The following is a 20,332-nucleotide window of genomic DNA, read 5'->3' on the forward strand; positions in this document are numbered from 1 at the left end:
GATTTATATATACCATATTTGTTACTATTTTCTGTTTGTTGCCCTTGTTTTTTGTTCCCATTTTTGTCTTACACTTTCCTGCCTTTTGTGGTTTTAATCGTGCATTGTATATGATTCCATCTTTTCTCTTTTCTTAATATATCAGTTGTACTCCTTTTTTTCTTTTTTCTAGTGGTTGCCCTTGAGTTTGTAAAACAGGTGGATCTTGTTTTTATTGTACTTTTCAGATATTGCATTCTTACAAATTAAAGGTTTGTGGCAACCCTGCATTGAGCAAGTCCATCGTTACCATTTTTCCAACAGTATTTGCTCACTTCATGTCTCTGTGTCACATTTTGTTAAATTTTCACAATATTTCCCACCTATTTATTATTACTACATTTGTTATGGTGATCTGCGATCAGTGATCTTTGATGTTACTAATTGTTGGGGCATTGCAAACTGCACCTATATAAGACAGCAAACTTAATTCGCATATGTTATATGTGTTCTGCCTGTTCCACCAACCAGTTGTTTCACTGTCTCTGTCTCTCTCCTTGGGCATTCCTATTCCCTGAGACACAAGATTGAAATTAAACCACTTAATAACTCTACTATGGGCTCTAAGTGTTCAAGTGAAAGGAAGAGTCATATGTCTCTCGCTTTAAATCAAAAGCCAGAAATTATTAAGTTTAGTGAGGAAGGCATGTTAAAAGCCAAGATAGGACAAAAGCCAAGTTGTGAATGCAAAAGAAAAGTTCTTGAAGCAAATTAGAAATGCTACTACCGTGAACACAAGAATGACAGACAAGAAAGCAAAACAGCCTTTATTGCTGATATGGAAAAAATTTTAGTGGTCTGGATAGATCTCACCAGCTACAACATTCCCTTAAGCCAAAGCCTAATTCAGAGCAAGGCCCTAACTCTCTTCAATTCTATGAAAGCTGAACGAGATGAGAAAATTGCAGGAAAAAACATTTGAAACTAGCAGGGGTTTGTTCATGAAGTTTAAGGAAAGAAGCCATCTCCATAAGATCAAAGTGCAAAGTAAAGCACCAAGTGCTGATGTAGAAGCTGCAGCAAGTTATCCAAAAGATCTAATTAATGAAGGTGGTTACAGTAAACAATTGGTTTGCAATGTAGATGTAACAGCCTTATGTTATGTTGGAGGAAGAAACCATCTAAAACTTTCATAGCTAGAGAGAAGAACTCAATGCCTAGCTTCAAAGTTTCAAAGGACTGGCTGACTCTCTTATTTGGGGTCAGTGCAGCTGGTAACTTTATGTTGCTAATGTTCATTTACCATGCTGAAAATCCTAGAGCATTTAAGAATGATGCTAAATGTACTCTGCCTGTGCTCTATAAATGGAACAAAAAAGCTTGGATAGCAGCACATATGTTTACAACATTGTTTACTAAATATTTTAAGCCCACTGTTAAGAAATAATGCTCAGGAAAAAAAAAATTTTTTCAAAATATTGCTCATTAACAAATACCTAGTCACCCAAGAGCACTGATGAAGATGTTCAGTGAGATTAATGTTGTTTTCATGCCTGCCAACACACTACATCCATTCTACAGCCCTAAGAGCAGGGAGTAATTTCTATTTTCAAGTCTTATTTAAAAAATACATTTTGTAAGGCTGTAGCTGTCATAGATAGTGATTCCTCTGATGAATCTAGACAAAGTAAATTGAAAACCTTCTGTAAAAGATTCATCTTTCCAGATGTCATTAAGAACATTTGCAATTCATTGGAAGAGGTCAAAATACTAACATTAACAGGAATTTGGAAGTTCTAACCCTCACGGATGACTTTGAGGAGTTCAAGTCTTCAGTGGAGGAAGTAACTACAGATGTGGTGGAAATAGCAAGAGAACTAGAATTGGAAGTGAAGCCCGAAGATGTGACTGAATTGCTGAAATCTCATGTTAACATCTTAACAGATGAGGAGTTACTTTTTATGAATGAGCAAAGAAAGTGGTTTCTTGAGATGGAATCTACTCCTGGTGAAGATGCTGTGAAGATTGTTGAAATGACAACAAAGAATTTAGAATATTACATAAACTTAGTTAATAAAGCAATGGCAGGGTTTGAGAGGATTGACTCCCAATTTTGAAAGAAGGTCCACTGTGGATAACATGCTATCAAGTAGCATTGCGTGCTACAGAAAAAGTGATCATGAAAGGAAGAGTTAATCGATGTGGCAAACTTCATTATTGACTTATTTTAAGAAATTGCCATAGCCACCCAAACCTTCAGCAACCACCACCCTGATCACTCAGTAGCTGATCATCAGCATGGAGGCAAGACCCTACACCAGCGAAAAGATTACAACTCACTGGAGGCACAGATGATGGTTAGTGTTTTTTTAGCAATAAAGTATTTGTTAATTAAGGTATGTGCGTTGGGGTTATTTAGACATAAAACTATTCCACACTTAACAGACGATAGTATGGTGTGAACATACTGTTATATGGACCAGGACTGAACCCACAATACCTCTGAGGGATGAATGTACACATTTACAGTTCATCCAAGTCCATTTTCAAAGAACACTGTACCACTTCACAGATAGTATAATTACCTTATAAGAACCAACTAATCCTAATTCTTCTCTCCTGTCCCTCGTATCATTGCTGTCATTCATTTCATTTATACATAAGTATACATAAACATGTATGTATATGCTACATAATTTAATACATTGTTGCTATTATTTTGAGCAAACTGTTATCTGTTAGATCAGTTAAGAATAAAAGTAAAATTTTTATTGTACCTTCACTTATTTCTTCTTCAGTGCTTTTCCTTTCTTTATATAGATCCAAGTTTCTGGTCTATATCATTTTCCTTCTATCTAAAGAACATTTTTTAACATTTCATACAAGGCAGGGCTACTGAAAGGCAGGGAATCCCTCAATTTTTGTTTGTCTGAGGAAGTATTTCTCCTTCACTTTTAAAGGATTATATCACAGGGTACAGAATATTAAATTGGTATTCTCAACACTTTGAATATTTAACTCCACTCTTTTCTTATTTACATGGTTTCTGAAGAGAAGTCAGGAGTAATTCTTCTCTTTGCTTCTCTGTAGGTATTTTTTCTTCTGGCATCTTTCAAATTTTATCTTTGACTTCCTGTATTTCAAACATGATATGCCCAAGTGTAGTTTTTATTATTGTTGATTTGTTTCTATGGGGCTTGTTTGTTTGTTATTGTTTGGTTGGTTGGTTTTGGGTGGGGAGGTGTTATGTTGTTTTGCATTTATCCTACTTAGTGTTTTCTGAAATCCCTAGATCTTTAGGTTGGTGTCTGACATTAATTTGGGGAAATTCTCAGTCATTATTTTTTCAAATATTTCTTCTGTTCCTTTCTCTCTTTTTTTCTCCTAATAATATTTCCATTGTGCGTGTTTTAAACCATTCATAGCTATCCCATACTTCTTGGATATTCTGTTTTGTTTTGTTTTTCCAGTCTTTTAACTCTTTGCTTTTCAGCTTCAGAGGTTTCTATCAAGATATCTCAGACTCAGAGTTTCTTTCTTCAGCTGTATCCAGTCTACTAATAAGCCCATCAAAGGCATTCTTCATTTCCGATATACTGCTTTTTCTTTTATCTCTATCATTTCTTTTTTATTTTTTCTTAGAATTTCCATTTCTTTGATTATATTGCCCATCTGTTCTTGCGTACTATTTAACCATTAGAGCCCTTAATGTATTAATCATGGCTGTTTTAAATTCTCTGTCAGTTATTTCCAACATCCCTGCCATAAATGTGTCTGATTCTGATACTTGTTCTTTCTCTTCAAACTCTATTTTTTGTTGCCTTTTAGTATGCCTTGTAATTTTGTCTTGATAACCAGACGTGATGTACTGGGTAATAGGAGCTGCTATATAAATAGGCCTTTATTAATGTGGTGGTAAGATGCAGGGCAAGGAGCATTCTATAGTCATATGATTAGGTCTCAGTCTTTTAGTGAGCCTATGCCTCTGGGCTGTGAACTTCACAAGTGTTTCTTAGTACCCCCTCCCCACTCCCACTCTCACCCCTTAATAGATGAGACAGGATTGCTACAATGGTCTAGAGCTTGGTAAAAGGTCAGTTAGGCTCTGATAAATATTTAAAATAGTTAAATATTTTCTCCTGAGGGCAGACCTTGTAAAGAACAATACTTGGGATTATTTCAAAATGTTTTCCCCCTCTATCTGCCTGAAGCAAGAGGAGATTTTTCTACTATATTCACTGCAAGAACCTGGTAGAGCTCCAGGAGGTAAAACTCACAAAAGTGTGGGCTTCCCCACACCACCTCCATGACCGAGTCCCTGAAGTTTTATCTCACATTTATTCACACTGAGCTTCTAGCAATTTGTCAATTATAGTTCCAGCTCCCCTACACTGGCAGTAGTTTCTGCTTGTAGATTTATGCTCCGGTAAGTTATGACTCTCTGTATTTGCCTGTCTCTCCAATTTTAGAGGCAGTGGTTTGCCCTGTGACTTCACTTCAATTTTAGATCTATGAAGAGTTGCTGATTTTTCAGTTTGGTCAGCTTTTTAATTGTTGTTAGGACAGAGTGGCAACTTTCAAGCTTCTTACATGCTGGACCAGAAGCCAGAAGTTCTCATATTATCCCAATTTAATACAGAGTTTATATCAGGCCCTAAAGCAGTGATTCAGAAGAATTAGGTGAATGCTTACATAACATGGGCATTTCTTACCTGAATTTTGATAAATTCAAAATTTCAGTGATAGGTAGTATAGATTGGTGTCTTAGAATTAATATTTTTGGTGACAAGCATAACCTATAGACTGGCATTTGGAAACAAGATAAGTCAAGCTCTCTCTTCTCTGGGTCTTACCTAGAACACTTTTCTATCCTGCTAACCATTCTCTTCTCATCCCCAACTCAGGTCTCAGCTGTCATCTTTTCCTTCAAGAAGACACCTTGATCCCTACCTCCTACCTATGCTGCCCTCCTATTTGGTCTCATTACACTCTATACTCATTTTTAACTTGCATTACTTTTGTCACTTCTCATTCAATATGTCTCCTTCATTAGACTGTTCAACATGAAGGGCAGGAACCACATCTGTGATCACTACTGTATCCTTTGCACTTTGTACTCTGTATTATTGAATGAATAATAGTAAGTTCATACAGAAATATACCTTCTCAGATGGCTCTTTTATGTCATTGATATTATTAACTCCTATGTCCTGATTGTTCTATGTCATAATGTTTGGTATTTGTTGTCTTCAAAGAATTCTTAAGAACCTTAATTATAATTGATTTATTATCCTAAATTGGTGTCTTGACCATATCGGTAAACAGGTATTGCTGTCTATGTTTTTATTTTTTGTGTTGTGTTTTTTCGATGTAATTCAGGTCATTGAGGCAGTATTTTCTTTTTATATTTATCTTGTATCATTGTTAAAGACTAAAAATATAATCGAGTAACATTGCCACACAACCAAGATTGTTAAAAAATTTATTTTATACTATCTACTATAAACTCACTACTAGTTATAATTTTCAGAAGCAGTATATTTGATCTTAAAATGTTTAGACTCAACAAAATAATTCAACAGTGTAGTTTTAAATGACTTGGATTCTCTTTTTCTGGCAAAGAAAACAGTTGGGAGCAAAAGTTTTTACTTCTGGCAGATAATAGTAAGGAGAAGTCCAGATATGCTCCCGGTGGGAACTGAGAACTAATATCAGAGTAACTTTTTTTTTTTGCAGCAGTGCTTATGGTTGAATTATTAATGTCACTGATTTATTTTTCTTAACAATTGTTGCTGATGGTTATCTTTCAAAATGATGTGTGTGGTCTAATCCTAATTTTTAGGAGCTGAGAATATCCCAGCCCCTGCTCTCATGGTGAACACAGGTTAGCATTTCTCATTGTCCAGAGGAAGCTAAGCTACTTGCTAGTCAGATGCATTCATTCATTAGATGATTATTTATTGAGCACGTACTTATTTGTCATGCTCTGGGTTACATCTTTGAGCATACACAGATTGAAGAGCAAGTTCCCTGCCTTCTAGAGGCTATGGGTCAATCAAGAGAAATAAGAATTAACTGTTGTTAGACCTGAGCACCCCCCAAAACTGGAGATTTCAGTTACTAACTCCTGCCAGTGTAGCACTGTTTACACACATACTTATATGTGTTTGCAGCTTAGAATAATTTCAGACATCTGTGTTTTGATTGTTTATACTTTAAGGTAGCTGAAGAAAAGTTTAATATTATTGCATTAAATTTTATTAACCATAGATATATTTAACTACATACAATATCATGGAAAGAATAATTTATATGTAGAAATGGTATACTTTTAGTCTCATATAAAATTGCTAAAAATAACATTCACAAAAAAACTTTTTTTCTAAAATATAATGTTGTTTTTATGAGCCACTTAATTATTTTGCTCAAAAACAAAATTAACACATCTCTCATATAATTTGATTGAGATGACTTGGACTGTTAGAAATGGTAATTTTTAATAACTGAATGTTAATTTGGAGATTTGTTTTCAGAGTTCTAAAATAACTAGGTAATAAGAAGACTATGCCACGGAGTTAGAGAAAAAAATGCATACAATGGCAAGTTCCTCAAGATTTATAGGCTCCTAGTTACTGGAATAGAATGAGAGTTAATGCTGTGTCTCTTCCCGTTCTGCCGGCCAGGGAAGACCTCTTATTTAAAGGGCAGGGCTCCCTCCACTGCTCTGCTGTCTGACAAACTGCCCTCCATGATTTTCATGGGATATTTATAACATTAGGAAGTATACAGAAAGGAAAATCTTTAATGAAGAGCTTTGCATGTCGCCGTGCCATGCATCATATGGTTCAATTTAGATTCTCTGAAATATCAGAGTTAGAATAAAATTATCAAAAGGAGAAAAGTCACATGTCATTCATTGGTACAAACAAGATGTGCCTATTTGTATTTATGTTTGCTAATGAAATTCAGCCATGATTCCCACTTTGATTTTAAAAGTCTTAGACCACCATTCAGTTTTATTCATTATAATTAAATCTCTTGCCCACACGCAGAGTCAGGGCAGCAAAAAAGGAGGGCATATTTTATCTTTTAAAAAGCTATTACATAGCTTTGACATGAAGCTCCAGAGCTTCAAAGATTTACAGATTTAAAGCAAAACAATGTGTCCCTCAGGGTATGGACACCTCCTTAGGCAAATGAAGGGCCGGCGGAGGGCTCAGACTTTGAATCCAGTGAGGCCAGAGGGCAGGGGTATGGGGTCAGTGGAATTTGAGACAAGTTGATATAGTCCCCAGTGTTGCTGCCAGAAGAAAAAGGTAGAAAAAGGCTAGATACAAGAACTGGCTTTTACTGTAAATCTTGGAAGTGAGGTGGGGCAGAAGGGAAGGCTAAGTTAGCTGTCTTGTGAAACAGCATTTTACACATGAAAGTCAGAGATGTACCTACCTTCCCAAACCCAACTTAACTAAGTATTCCAATAAATCAAACACTTGGATTAACTTAATCAGTAAGTCTGTTGCTTTCAGTTTACTACGTCCCTACCTCTTCCTCCAAGCAAAGCCAAGCCAGAGGCTGTAGAAACTCTGCCCTCTGTGCCCTGTTTATCGCCGCAGAGTGGAGAAGAGCATTTGAGAATCCCCCAAGTCCTTGGTAGCCAGGGCGTTTCCTGTGGCTCACACATCATCTAAAATGCAGAGTTTGTCCTACACTCGGTTAATTGGGAGTTAACATTAGTTTGGGAGAGAGTGTCTTTTTATTGTCCCTTTTCTACTGGATTTAACCCAAATTGGCCAATTCTAAACATATCCAGGCAGGCCACATTATTTGTTCAGCCCTAAATCAGACACTGAGCAGAGCCTTAGTGAGACTTCAGTGGGAACACATGGTATGTCACCCCCACAAAGGTCTTGAAGACATGTTTTTTGGCCATGGAACTTTTCAGCCAGGTTTACCTATTTTATTTTGATATTTCATCCATTTATCAAAATAATTATTTCGGGCACTCAGGGAAATTAAGTGATTCTCTAAGGAAGAGCTAATCATGGCAGACAAGCCAGAAGTAGAACCAAAAGCTCATAAAGGCCTGCCTTGTTCTGGCCACTCAGCCGTGCTGTTTTGGACATCAGTAAGTCCCTTCCTTCCCCCTAGTCCCTTCACTTTTGTTCTGCTCCCAAGAGCTCTTGATCCAGAAAAATATTTCTTTCTCTGCATCTGTTTCCCCCATTAAGGTCAGAGAAGCTAAACACAGAGCGTTGGGCAGAATGAGAACCATCTATGAGGAGCCCTAGACTGAGTCGGGAATCCTGGGCTCTCCTCACGTGACCACAGATGGATCACTCTCTCTGGGCATTAGTTTTTCTCATCTGTGAAATTTGGAATTGGCCTGGAGGAGTTCACAAAGATACTTTCCAATTCTAAAATTCTGTTGTTTCTTGATTCTAGATATAAGCAAAGGGGGATTTGTTCAGCCTGATTTAGTAGTCTCGGTTTCCAAATTCCTTTTTCATTATGGAATTAAGTGTGGTGAGGCGGTCAAAAGGACTGTACTCCCTAACAGGGGCATCCCAGGGTTTGGGGAGAGAAAAAAACAATGACTGCTCTACAGATGGACTGCAGGTAAGAAATGTGAGATATAGGTAACCCGTCTACTATCTGTGTAAAAGGCATGGTCTGAAAAACTTATTTTCTATTTCTTATGTATTAAATTAAGTGCCAGTATTAGGATTTCCATTAAGAAATGTTGTTTACTGCATAATCATGACAGATTCTGAAAGGGTTTCCTTTATTGACAGACCCATCTTGGGTCCTAATAATGGTGTACTCATCCACTCAACCACCATTCTCAGCCCTCACTCCACATCCAAATCACCTGCATAACTTTTAAACCATTCTAAAGCCTAAATGAAGAAGTGAAGCCTGAGTATCCGTTGTATTTCAGAGCTCCCCAGGCGATTTGGTTGCACAGTGCTTTCTACTATACACTGTTCTTAAAAATAGTCTGGAAAGTAAAGCTCATTGAGAATGCCTCCAAACTAAAGATGATTTAGATTCAAGTCCCATCTTTGTACTCTGAAGTAGTGTACCAGGCTGATTTAGTTTAAATTTGAAGTAAAATTTTAATTTACCATTGAAGTAATGTTGAGTTAGCAAGATTTGAGTTTATTAGGACTAGGAGAATATGTATGTTTTCAATAATATGGGTGGGATAAATTATGCCAGATTTCAAGGGTTTTGTTTTCTTTTGTTTAATATGAGACAAAGTAGTATAATGAAGAGTAAGGCCCTGAGTTTTTAATCCTAAATTTACCATTCACTGGACATGTCACTTTAAAAAGGAGAATAATAAGACCTTTTTTACTCATTGTGGGAAGGCTAAATTAGATATGGGCATGAAAGTACTTATTAAACCATAAAACCATATAGCATTTTTTAATCTTTGCCCCCCCATGTTTTAAGAAATCTATAAATCTCATGACTTTTAAATGTTATTCGAAATTAAATATTGTGATTTAAAGTGAACTAAAGGGCTGCCTGTTTTCTCCCCCTTCTCATCCTTGGGAATGACCTCTCATTGCATTTTACTTATGTTAGCTAAACCATTAACAGTAAACTGGACATTTACTGGCTGTAGGGCTGTGTTACTAATCTTTGTGTCCTTTGCCCCACCAAGCACAGAGTGGTTTACATAGAGTAAGAACTCAATAAAGATTTTTTTTAAATCAAATTACACGAATTTATAAGACTTCAGACAGTAGAATCAATCTTCTGTCTTAGACCTTTGAGAAAGGAAATATTTGTGAGTGAATTTGGAACCTGCTACAATGAAATTCTTTTTTATTTACAGCTTTGAGGAATAATTGAAAATGTAATTGTATATATTTAAAGTGTACAATGTTATGATTTGATATTCATATACATTGTGGAATAATTACCAAAATCAAGATAATTCCCATCCATCATCTCACATAGGTAATTCTTTGTTTTGTTTTGTTTTGTTTTGTGTGTGGTTAGAACTCTGAAGATCTACTCTCAGCAACTTTCAAGTATACAGTACCATATTATTAACTCACCATGCTGTACATTAGATCCTCAGAACTTACTCTTTTCGTAACTGAAAGTTTGTATCCTTTGACATACATCACCCCATTTTCCTGTCCCCGCAGCCCCTAACAGCCACCATTCTACTCTCTGAGTTGGTTGGTTGGTTGGTTGGTTGGTTGGTTGGTTGGTTGGTTGGTTGATTTTCGTTTTGTTTAGAATCCACATATAAGTGATACCGAAGAGTACTTGTATTTCTCTGGCTTATTTCACTTAGCACAATTCCAATTCATGTATGTTGTCAGAAATGGTAGGATTTTCTTCTACTTTATGGCTGAATAATATGCCATTTTTTATCTATACCATATATTTTTTAGGCATTTATTCCTCAAAAGACATTTACGTTATGTCCATATCTTGGTGATTGTAAGTAATCCTGCAAGGAACATAGTAGTGCAGATATCTCTTCAAGATACTATTTCCCTCAGATGTATATCCAGGAGTCAGATTGCTGGGTCATAAGGTAGTTCTATTTTTAATATGTTACAACCACCATACTGTTTTCCATAATGGCTGTACCAATTTACATTCCTACCAACCGTGTATTAGGGGTTTCTTTTCTGTACTTCTGTACATTTGTTATCTCCTTTCTTTCTGATCATAGCCATCCTAACAGGTGTTAGGTTAGATATCTCACTGTGGTTTCGATTTGGATTTTCTTGATGATTAGTGATGTCGAGCACCTTTTCACGTACCTGTTGGCCATTTGCATGTCTTCTTCAAGAAAATGTCTATTCAAGTTCTTTGCCCGTTTTCTTAATCTTACTTTTTGCTATAAAATTGTATGAATTCTTTATATATTTTGAATATTAACCCCTTATTAGATATATGGTTTGCAAATATTTTCTCCATTCTGTAGATTGCCTTTTCATTTTTATTATTTCCTTTGCTATATGGAAGCTCTTTAGTTTAATGAAGTCCACTTGTTTATTTTAGCTCTTTTGGCCTTTGCTTTTGGTGCCTTATCCAAGAAATCATTGACAATACCAGTATCAAGGAGCTTATCCTTTGTGTTTACTTCTAGGAGTTTTACAGTTGCAGGTCTTACAATGAAGTCTTTAATCCATTTTGAGTTGATTTTTATATACGGTATAAAATAGAAGTCCTGTTTTCTCAGCACCAGTTATTGAAGAGATTGTCCTTTCTCCTAGTGTATTCTTGACTCCTTTGTCAAATATTAGTTGACAATATACATGTGGGTTGATTTCTGGGCTCTCTATTCTGTTCCGTTGATCTATATGTCTGTTTTTTATGCCAATACCATACTGTTCTAATTACTATAGCTTTGTAATATAGTTTAAAAGCAGAAAATGTGTTGCATTCTTCCTTCTCAAGATTGCTTTAACTAGTCAGGGTCTTTCGAGGTTCCAAATTTTAGAATTGTATTTTCTATTTCTATGAAAAATGCCATTGGAATTTTGATAGGATTGAATTGAATCTGTTGATTGCTTTAGGTAGTATGGACATTTTAACAACATTAATTCTTCCAGTCCAAGAATATAGGATATCTTTCCATTTACTGTGTCTTCTTTAAATTATTTCACCAATGTCTTACATTTTTTGGTGTTTAGGTCTTTCACCTCCTTGGTCAAATTTTTCCTTATTGTTTTTGATACTGCTGTAAATGGGATTGACTTCTTAATTTCTGTTTCAGATAGTTTGTTGTTCCTGTTGTATAGAAATACAACTGATTTTTGTGTATTGGTTTTATGCTAAATAACCTCACCTAATCCATTTATTAGTTCTAACGGTTTTTTGTTGGAGTCTGTAGAGTTTTCTATGTATAAGATCATGTCTTCTGCAAGCAGAGATAATTTTACTTTCTTTCTCATTTGGATGCCTTTCATTTCTTTTTCTTGCCTAATTTCTGTGGCTAGACTTCCAGTACTAGGTTGAACAGAAGCAGCAAGAGTGGGCATCCTTGTCTTGTTCCTGAGCTTAGAGGAAAGACTTTTTATCGTATGATGGTAGCTGTGGCTTGTCATACATGGCATTTATTATTTTGAGGTACATTCCTTCTATACCTAACCTGTCATAAAAGGATGCTGACTTTTGTCAGATGTTTTGTCTGTATCTGTTGAAATGATCATATGATTTTCATCTTTCATTCTGTTAATGTAACCTATCACATTTATTAATTTGCATATGTCAAACCATACTTACATCCCAGGAATAGATCCTGCTTGATAATGGTGTATGATCCTTTTAATATGCTTTTGAATTTGGCTTGCTAGTATTTTGTTGAGGATTTTTGCACTATGTTCATCAGAGATATCAGTCTGTGTGATATTGTGATTTATAAGAAATATTTATTCGGTCTTTATCCTTGTTTTTGGCACAGAGCTCCTAATCCCTGGAATTTTCCATGATGAGAGCTATAAAGGTTTCTCTTGTTATGTTAATGAGGTGGCTTTTGGACTGCACCTAAGGTTGGAAGCTGGTTGCCAGTGGAGTCAACTATGTGATTAGAAGATTGGAACTTTCCCACCTCTGACCTCCAAGGAAAAGAGAGGGGCTGAAGATTGTGTTCAGTCTCCAATAGTCAGTGATTTAATCAATCATGTCTATGTAATGAAGCCTCCATAGAAACCCAAAGGGGTGGGCTTTAGAGAGCTTCCGGGTTGGTGAACACATGAAGATTCAGGTAGCAACACACTCAGAGAGATCATAGAAGCTCTGGAGGCACTTTTTCCTCATACCTTGCTCCATGCATCTCGTCTATCTGACTGTTCCTGAGTTATATCCTTTTGTAATAAACTAGTAACCTAGTAAATAAAATGTTTCTCTGAGGGGGTCGGTTGGTCAGAAGTACAGACAATAACCTGGATTTGTGATTGGCATCTGAAATGGTGGGGGCAGTCTCGTAGGACTAAGCCCTTAACCTGTGGAATCTGATGCTGTCTCCAGATAGATAGTGTCAGAATTGAGTTGAATTACAGGACACCCAGCTGGTTTCCAAGAATTGCTTTTGCTGTGGGAGAAAACAACCACCTCAGAATTGTTGACCAGAGTCTTAGCCTTTAATTTCCTTTTCTTGTAGTGTCTTTGTTTGGCTTTCCTATCAAGGTAATGCTAGCCTCATAAAAAGTTTAGAAGTGTTTCTTCCTATTTGATTTTTGAAAGGACTTTAAGAAGGATTAGTATTAATTATTCCTTAAATGTTTGGTAGAATCCACCGGTGAAGCCATCTATCCTGGGCTTTTATTTATTTTATATTTATTTTTGGAAGATCTTTTATTACTTTCCGATTCAGTCTTGATAAGCTATATGTTTCCAGGAATTTATCCCTGTCTTTTGAGTTACCTAATTTGTTGTCATTTAATTGTTCATAGTAGTATCTTATGATCCTTTGTATTTCTATGGTATCAGTTGTAATGTCTCTTCTTTCATCTACAGTTTTATTTGAGTCATCTCTCTTTTTCTCTTAAGTCTAACTAAAGGATTGTTTATCTTTTCAGAAAACCAGCTCTTAGTTTTGTTGATCTTTTCTATTTCTTTCTAATCACAATTTCATTTATTTCTGCTCTAAATTTTATTATCCCCTTCTGCTAACTCTGGGCTTAGTTTGGCATTTTTTTTTTCTAGTTCCTTGAAGTATAAGGTTAGGTTGATTATTTGAAATATTTTTTTCATAGTATAATTGTTTGTCATTGTAAACTTCGCTCTTAGAAGTGATGTTGCTGTATCTCATTAGTTTTGGTATGTTTTATTTCCTTTTTTGTTATCTCAAGATATATTTTTGTTTCTCTCTCAATATCTTCTTTGACCCATTGATGGTTCAAAGTGTGTTATTTAATTTCTACATTATTTGTGAATTTTCCAGCTTTCCACCTGTTACTGTTTTCTAGTTTTATACCATTGTGTTCAGAAAATATACTTGTTAAGATTTCAGTCTTTTTAAAATTGTTAAGCCTTTTTTGGTGACTTAACATATAATCTGTCCGAGAGAATGTTCTGCGTGCACTTGAGAATATGTATTCTTCTGTCGTTGGGCGGATATCCTGTATATATCTGTTAGATCCATTTGGTATAAAGTGTAGGTGAAGTCCATTATTACCTTTCTGATATTCTTCCTGAATGATTTATTCATTGTTAAAAGTGGAGTATTAAAGTTCTTATTATTATTACATCGATGTGTATTTTTACCTTCAGATCTAGGCAGGTTTTTTTTTTTTTTTTTTTTCTTTGAGCACTCTGAAGATATCATCCCTTCTCTTCTGGCCTTTAAAGTTTCTTCTTAGAAACCCACTTAGAACCTTATCTGAGTTTGTGTCTACATGATGACTCTTTTTAAGCTCGCTGCTTTCAGAGCTCTCTCTTTGTCTTTGATTTTTAAGAGTTTGATTATAATATGTCTCAGTGAAGATCTCTATGGGTTGAATCTGCTTGGGGATATTGGAGCACTGTGTATGGCCATTTCTCTCCCCAGATTTCAGAAGTTTTCAGCCATTATTTCTTTAAATAAGTTTTCTGACCCTTTCTCTCTCTTCTTCTAGGACTCCTATAATGAAAACATTGTTTCACTTAATGTTGTCCCATAATTTATATAGACTTTTTTCACTCCTTTTCATTCTTATTTCTTTTCTCTCTTGAGTGAATAATATTAAGAGATCTGTCTTCAAGTTTGCAAATTATTTTCTTCTGCTTGATTGAGCATGTTATTGAAGCTCTCTGTTGCATTTTTCATTTTACTGTATCATTCAGCTCAAAAATTTCTGTTTGGTTCTTTTTTATGATTTCTGTCTCTTTGTTGAACTTCTCATTTTGTTCATGCATTGTTTTCCTGAGTTCATTGTATTGTCTGTGTTCTCTTGAATCTCACTGCACTACCTTAAAATAATTATTATTTTTAATTCTTTTTCAGGTAACTCACAGATCTCCATTTCTTTGGGGTTAAGTACTGGAAAATGATTGAGTTCCTTTGGTGCTATCATGTTTTCTGGCTTTTTCACTTTTCTAGTGATTTTGCATTGATATCTGCATTTGAAGGAGCAGTCACCTCTAATAGTTTTTTGGACTGACTTTGCTCAGGAAAGACTTTCACTTGAAGTTGGCTGTGAGCGCTTTGGTCGAGTGGGGAGCAGCATCTCTAATTTGGGAGAGGGCACAGTGGCATAATCTCTGTACAGCTCCATCAACTGAGGTCAGCATTGGCAAAGACTGTAGAGGTCTTCAACGGTCAAGACTGTGGAGGTCCTGCAAGTGCCAGTGGTATCTAGGGCTCTTGGAGTCCTCAGTGGCAGAGGCTGCTAGGGTCTTCCTATTCTCCTTTTATTCTCTGTGAGAGGACGTTCTAGCCAAGGGAATCCCTCATGGCTCCAGGTCTGGTGCACTGGCACTCAGAGCAGCAGTAAAGCTGGAGTCAGGTACATATGGAACTACCACAGTGCCTCGGTTTTAGGGCACAGGTATACTTGCTGCAATGGTAATGCTAGAGTCTTAGGTTCAGGCATATTCACCTATAGACCAAGGTACCGAGGTCTGAGTCTCTGAAACTCACCACAGTGTTTGGACCCCAGCCTTAGGTTCAGGCATATTCACCTATAGACAGACCAAGGTACCGAGGTCCGAGTCTCTGAAACTCACCACAGTGTTTGGACCCCAGGACTGGGGGACATAGCAGTGGCTTGGGCCGTGGGATAACAAGGTACATCAATGGCTAGGGTACAGTAGCAGCATGCCCTGGAGATAGGGGTCAAAATCCTCACTCTGGCCCCAGCAGCAAGAGCTCAGCCTCAGTGATGCCAAGTCAGCACTATGACTCAGGACGTAAGGGATGGAGCACAGAGCTGCAACAGCGCTTCCCAGTCATGGCAAGGCAGTGCCATGACTTAGGACCCAGGAGGTGGGCCAGAGAGCAGCAGCTTTAGTAGCACAGCCAGTGATAGTAAATTAAAGCCGAAACTTAGAATCCCAGAGGAAGGGCACAGAGAGCAGCAGCAGCTCCTGTCCCAGAGATGATGAGGTGCTGTGGCATTCTCGATCTCAGAGGGTGAGGCACAGCATCAAGTGGGGCCCCTGGAGGCAGGTCTCACAGTAGCAACAGGCCCCAGTCCCAGTGAGGAGATGCAGCAGTGGGGATTCCATGCAGCTCCATTAGCTGGTTTCGGTGTTGGTGAAGACTGGGGGGTTCCTCAGTAGCAGAGGCTTCAGATGTCCATAGCAGTGATAGACTTTCTGAGGTTCTCCTGCTCTTCTTTTCCTGGGGGATGAAATTCATCTGAGGGAGTCCCTCTTTGTACTGAGCTGCTCTGAATCGGAGGTGGGGTGATACAGATAAAATGCTTTCTGTACTACTATCTGGCCATGCTTGGTTTTTGAGCTCCACAGGGTTCTGCTTCTTTGTTGCAGTTCAGAGCTTTCCCAGAGCTGTTTTTTTAATGTTTGTAGTTATTTTGTTGTGGTGGTGGTTTGGAAAGATGAGCTTTGAGAGCTTCTAGCCTGCCATCTTGCTGATTTCAGTCCCTATAATGAAATTCTTGTTTTATTTAAAGTTTAAAAGAACAGGAAAGAATCAGGAAAGATAGTAGTGAGAATAAAGTGTAAGCCTGAACTCAGAGGATTAGAGATTTTATCTACAGTTTAAGCTCTGTTAATTAGGCTATGGCATAAATAACACACAGTCATATTCAACTTGGAATAACGGGATATATTTTGTAGCATATTTACCTTTTGCTTACGATAAGTATTAATCTTTTGTAATATTTGCGATGACCCACAATAAAAACAGAAGTAAGCCAGTTTAGTATTTAAATGTTTTCTTTAACTTATCCATATGCAGATAAGGAAAAAAACCTCATATTTTAAAAGTACATAGTTAGGAATTAATTTCCCCACCAGTGCACAGTGCAGTAGATAGAATCTCTGTCTGTTTATGCAGATATATTGAGGTTCCGGTAACAGGTCATAATTTGGGACCGAAAGAATAAATGAATGTCACAAATTCGAAGCTAGCTTGACCCTCAGTTAAAAGTAAAAGCCTAGGAACTACAGTTGGTTCTTGAAAAAATGTATCATCTTTGTTGGTAACTTCGAGAGATACTAAAATGTCTGAACAACGTGAACTCAACAATTTACAGTAGGAGCAACTGGTAGTAGAGTACAAAGTTTTATTAAGTCAAATAAAGCGTAAGTGGTATATAGAGGCTGGCTTGTTAGGGAGGTCTTATTGTATTATTGATTAATTTATACTTTTCAATAGCGGAGTATGGTCTTGGCTGTTTCTGGTCAAGGTCTGCAGTGTCTGTGAAGGTACAGAACTGGGAATCATACAATCCGACAGTAGAGAGTAAGTGCAGTCCGAAGTGTTTCATGAGAATGTGGCCTCTGGAAGGCCCTCACACCGAGCAATGTTTAAATTTAGTTTCAACATTCACAACACAAATAAAGAGAAATTCACAGTTGACACAAAGATGAGTTGTCTTCATCCATCTTCCTTTAAAGTTGCTTACTCTGGAAAGGATGCCAAATTTGCGACGTTCCCATAATCACCCTACACAGACAGCATACATGCTTTGTACATCAAAAGGAAAAAGCAGTGACTCAGGGCGGAGGACCCTAGGGGATTGGTTTGCTGAAATTGCTCTTCAGTGATTACACATGCATGTTTGTTTCTTCTTTATTTTAGAATTAGAATAGTAAGAACTTATTCCAGAAACTTATTCCAGAAATCTGGGTCAGCTCTAAAATTTTCTTTGTCTCATCAAACTTGGCTACTTGAGGATCTGTTATTAAATAAGCCTGTAATCTTTTAGTTGTTTGCAAACAATAACGATAAAACATCTGCGATGGTGACTTGATCTCTGAAAAGTAGACTTTTCAATACGAGAGAGAACCATTTCATATTGCACACCCTGGAAGGAATAAACTTGGTGATTTCTGAGGTGGATTCAGCCAAGACTCTTCTCCTGAGCCAAAACTTTTTTCAAGCAAGGCTCACTTCACCTATTTACCTTTAAGAGAAATCAGCTTTACTCCTAGGTCCATTTATCTCCATATAAAACATCCTTATGTTTTAAATATTATGTTATGTTAAAGGTTGTCACTGTGGTTATAAAATTTAAAACATCAAGATCAAGAAACTGAAAGTATTACTTTGGCATAAGGCTCTCTAAGGCAGCCTTGGTGGTAGGGGCTGTTTCACGGCCTGAGGCTCCCCTGCCTGTGGTTGTGGGAAGATACGCTGTCCATTCCTGCAAGTTATTTGCGGCTCTCTGAGGAACTCATTTAACACTGTTCTCCAATGCATGATCTTAGGAAGTAGAATTGGAATTTTCTAGTCCTTGTGAGAATGTTCGCTTCAGTCCAGAAGTGTCCTATGGCACAAAAAGCCTGCTGTGAGGAACAGGCTCACAGAGAGTCCTGAGGACTGACACTTGGAATGTTCCACTGTTTTCTCATCCTTGATATACTGATCCAGAGTGAACTGCGTAACAGCATAGCCAACTGATGAAATTTCAGCCAGGACTCCAAAGCCTGACAACCATAGTAAATCCTGTGTTAGCAGGATATTTGGAGGGATGGTTTTGAAGTTAATTGAATTTTATGATTAACAGAAAGTTATCCAAAAAAAGACATTTTTGTTTCACCTCGTGTTGATAGAAGTCTTTCTAAAAAGCTTGGGTTTCACTTTTTTTTCCCAGTGTAATTAAAAACTAGTTTAATCACCTTTTTAGAATTAAATTCTACAGTATCTTTATAACATTATCTTAATCATAAAAACTAATTTTATATATCTCCTATAATATGGCTGATGAAGGTCAGTTTATTGAACTGAAAGTATCCAGGCTCCAGAACAGCCTCAGACATATTCACTCAAGGAAAAAAAATTCCTATTATAAGATTTTGTCATTTTTTCCATTTTTCTGAAAACAGATTGTAGAAAAATTTCACCTAATTGAGGGTTATGAATTCTCTGAATGCAACTGTTCCAAGTTTAAATGATGAAAAATGTGTTGGTGAAAGAGTAATTTTATTCCTAAGTCCTGAATTTTAGTTCTGCTTCACTCTGAGTCTCATTATGAGACTCAGGACAAGTCACAGAGGTCCTGTATAGCCCAGCTCTTCCAGCTCTGAAATGCAGAATATATCTCTTGGGATGAAAAGTCATGCAGTTCTACTTTCTTTACTGGAATATATTATATTATTGTAATTAGTATCCACTTTTCCATTTCCTTTTATGGGAATATTTTATCACATCATGAATATCCATATATACATCTATATGTACACACATGTATATAAAATTATGTAAGATGCAAGTTTTCTATTATGTCTATAATGTTCAGAACTCCTTAGAGACCATCATATTTTAGGGGGGAGGAAAGGCCTTTATTAGTGTCTGTTCCCATACCTTTTCACTGAGACTATAAATTAGGCCTGGGAAGGCTATAATGAGTCAGTAATTTATAGACTATTAAGATACTTAGTTAGAAGTGATTCTTGAGCATGTCCAATAGAGAACACATGTTTATAAAGAACAAACAGATTCAACACAACATGTCTTTGGACCAACCAAGCCCAATCAATTAACAAAATGGGATGTCTTATTTTTGCGTATCTCCCACTCCCCCAAAATAGAATCACTAACCACTTGTTAACCACACTGACCTTTTAATAGACAAAGCGGTTGCTCTAGCTTTGCCACCAGAAATGTTCAGATTAAGCAGCCTATTAGATTGTAGGCAGCAGAGTCTACAAAATGGGAAGAAAGCTCTGCTTGCTTTTTTGCCTCCTTTCCCGTTTGACTTGGTGTGATAATTCATTGCAGATTTCTTTTTCTTTGACAGAGTGCCTACCGCAGGAATGGGATGGCTTTTCTAGCCTGCTGATGTGACTGTGACTGCAACAACAGAAGAGGCAATGTTCTAATAAGATGATTCCTATTCCCCTCTTTGGACAAAATAAAATACAAGTTTACCTTCTCTGCCTCCTCAGGAGTGCGTTGGTTTGTTGTGACTATCCACTGGCTGACTCCAGCTCTTTTCCAGCCCCCTCAACGCCTAGTCTTGTTTACTAGATGGGCCGTTTAGCTAATTAATGGCAGGATGTTTGGGATAGCATGTAGGTGGACAAGAATGCAGATCACACAATTTTGAAATTTTAATTTGGAATGGATTTACTGCCCTCAGCTCACATATCTGAAAAGCAGTGTCTTTTTTTCCCAGTGTTTAGTCTATGTTTTACTCGATGCATTTTGTAATCCAAGTTTGAGACAAAGGAAACAAAATTAAAAGGACAGTCAGTTGTCCCCTTG

At 36.9% G+C, this 20,332-nt stretch overlaps 1 protein-coding gene across 4 annotated transcripts in view; it reads left to right on the plus strand.

The window, feature by feature from the left end:
• Nucleotides 1–20,000, plus strand: part of SUPT3H (SPT3 homolog, SAGA and STAGA complex component) — a 421,152-nt gene extending 401,152 nt beyond the window's left edge. For all 4 annotated transcript variants that reach the window (XM_025042944.1, XM_015600445.2, XM_025042946.1 and 1 more), the window contains one exon: nucleotides 19,866–20,000. In XM_025042944.1, coding sequence (XP_024898712.1) covers nucleotides 19,866–19,907 — 42 coding nt within the window. In that variant the 3' untranslated portion in view covers nucleotides 19,908–20,000. The remainder of the gene's footprint in view (nucleotides 1–19,865) is intronic.
• Nucleotides 20,001–20,332: the final 332 nt, after the last annotated feature.

Source organism: Pteropus alecto, unplaced genomic scaffold (assembly GCF_000325575.1).
Source record: "Pteropus alecto unplaced genomic scaffold, ASM32557v1 scaffold7, whole genome shotgun sequence".
Taxonomy (NCBI): Eukaryota; Metazoa; Chordata; class Mammalia; order Chiroptera; family Pteropodidae; genus Pteropus; species Pteropus alecto.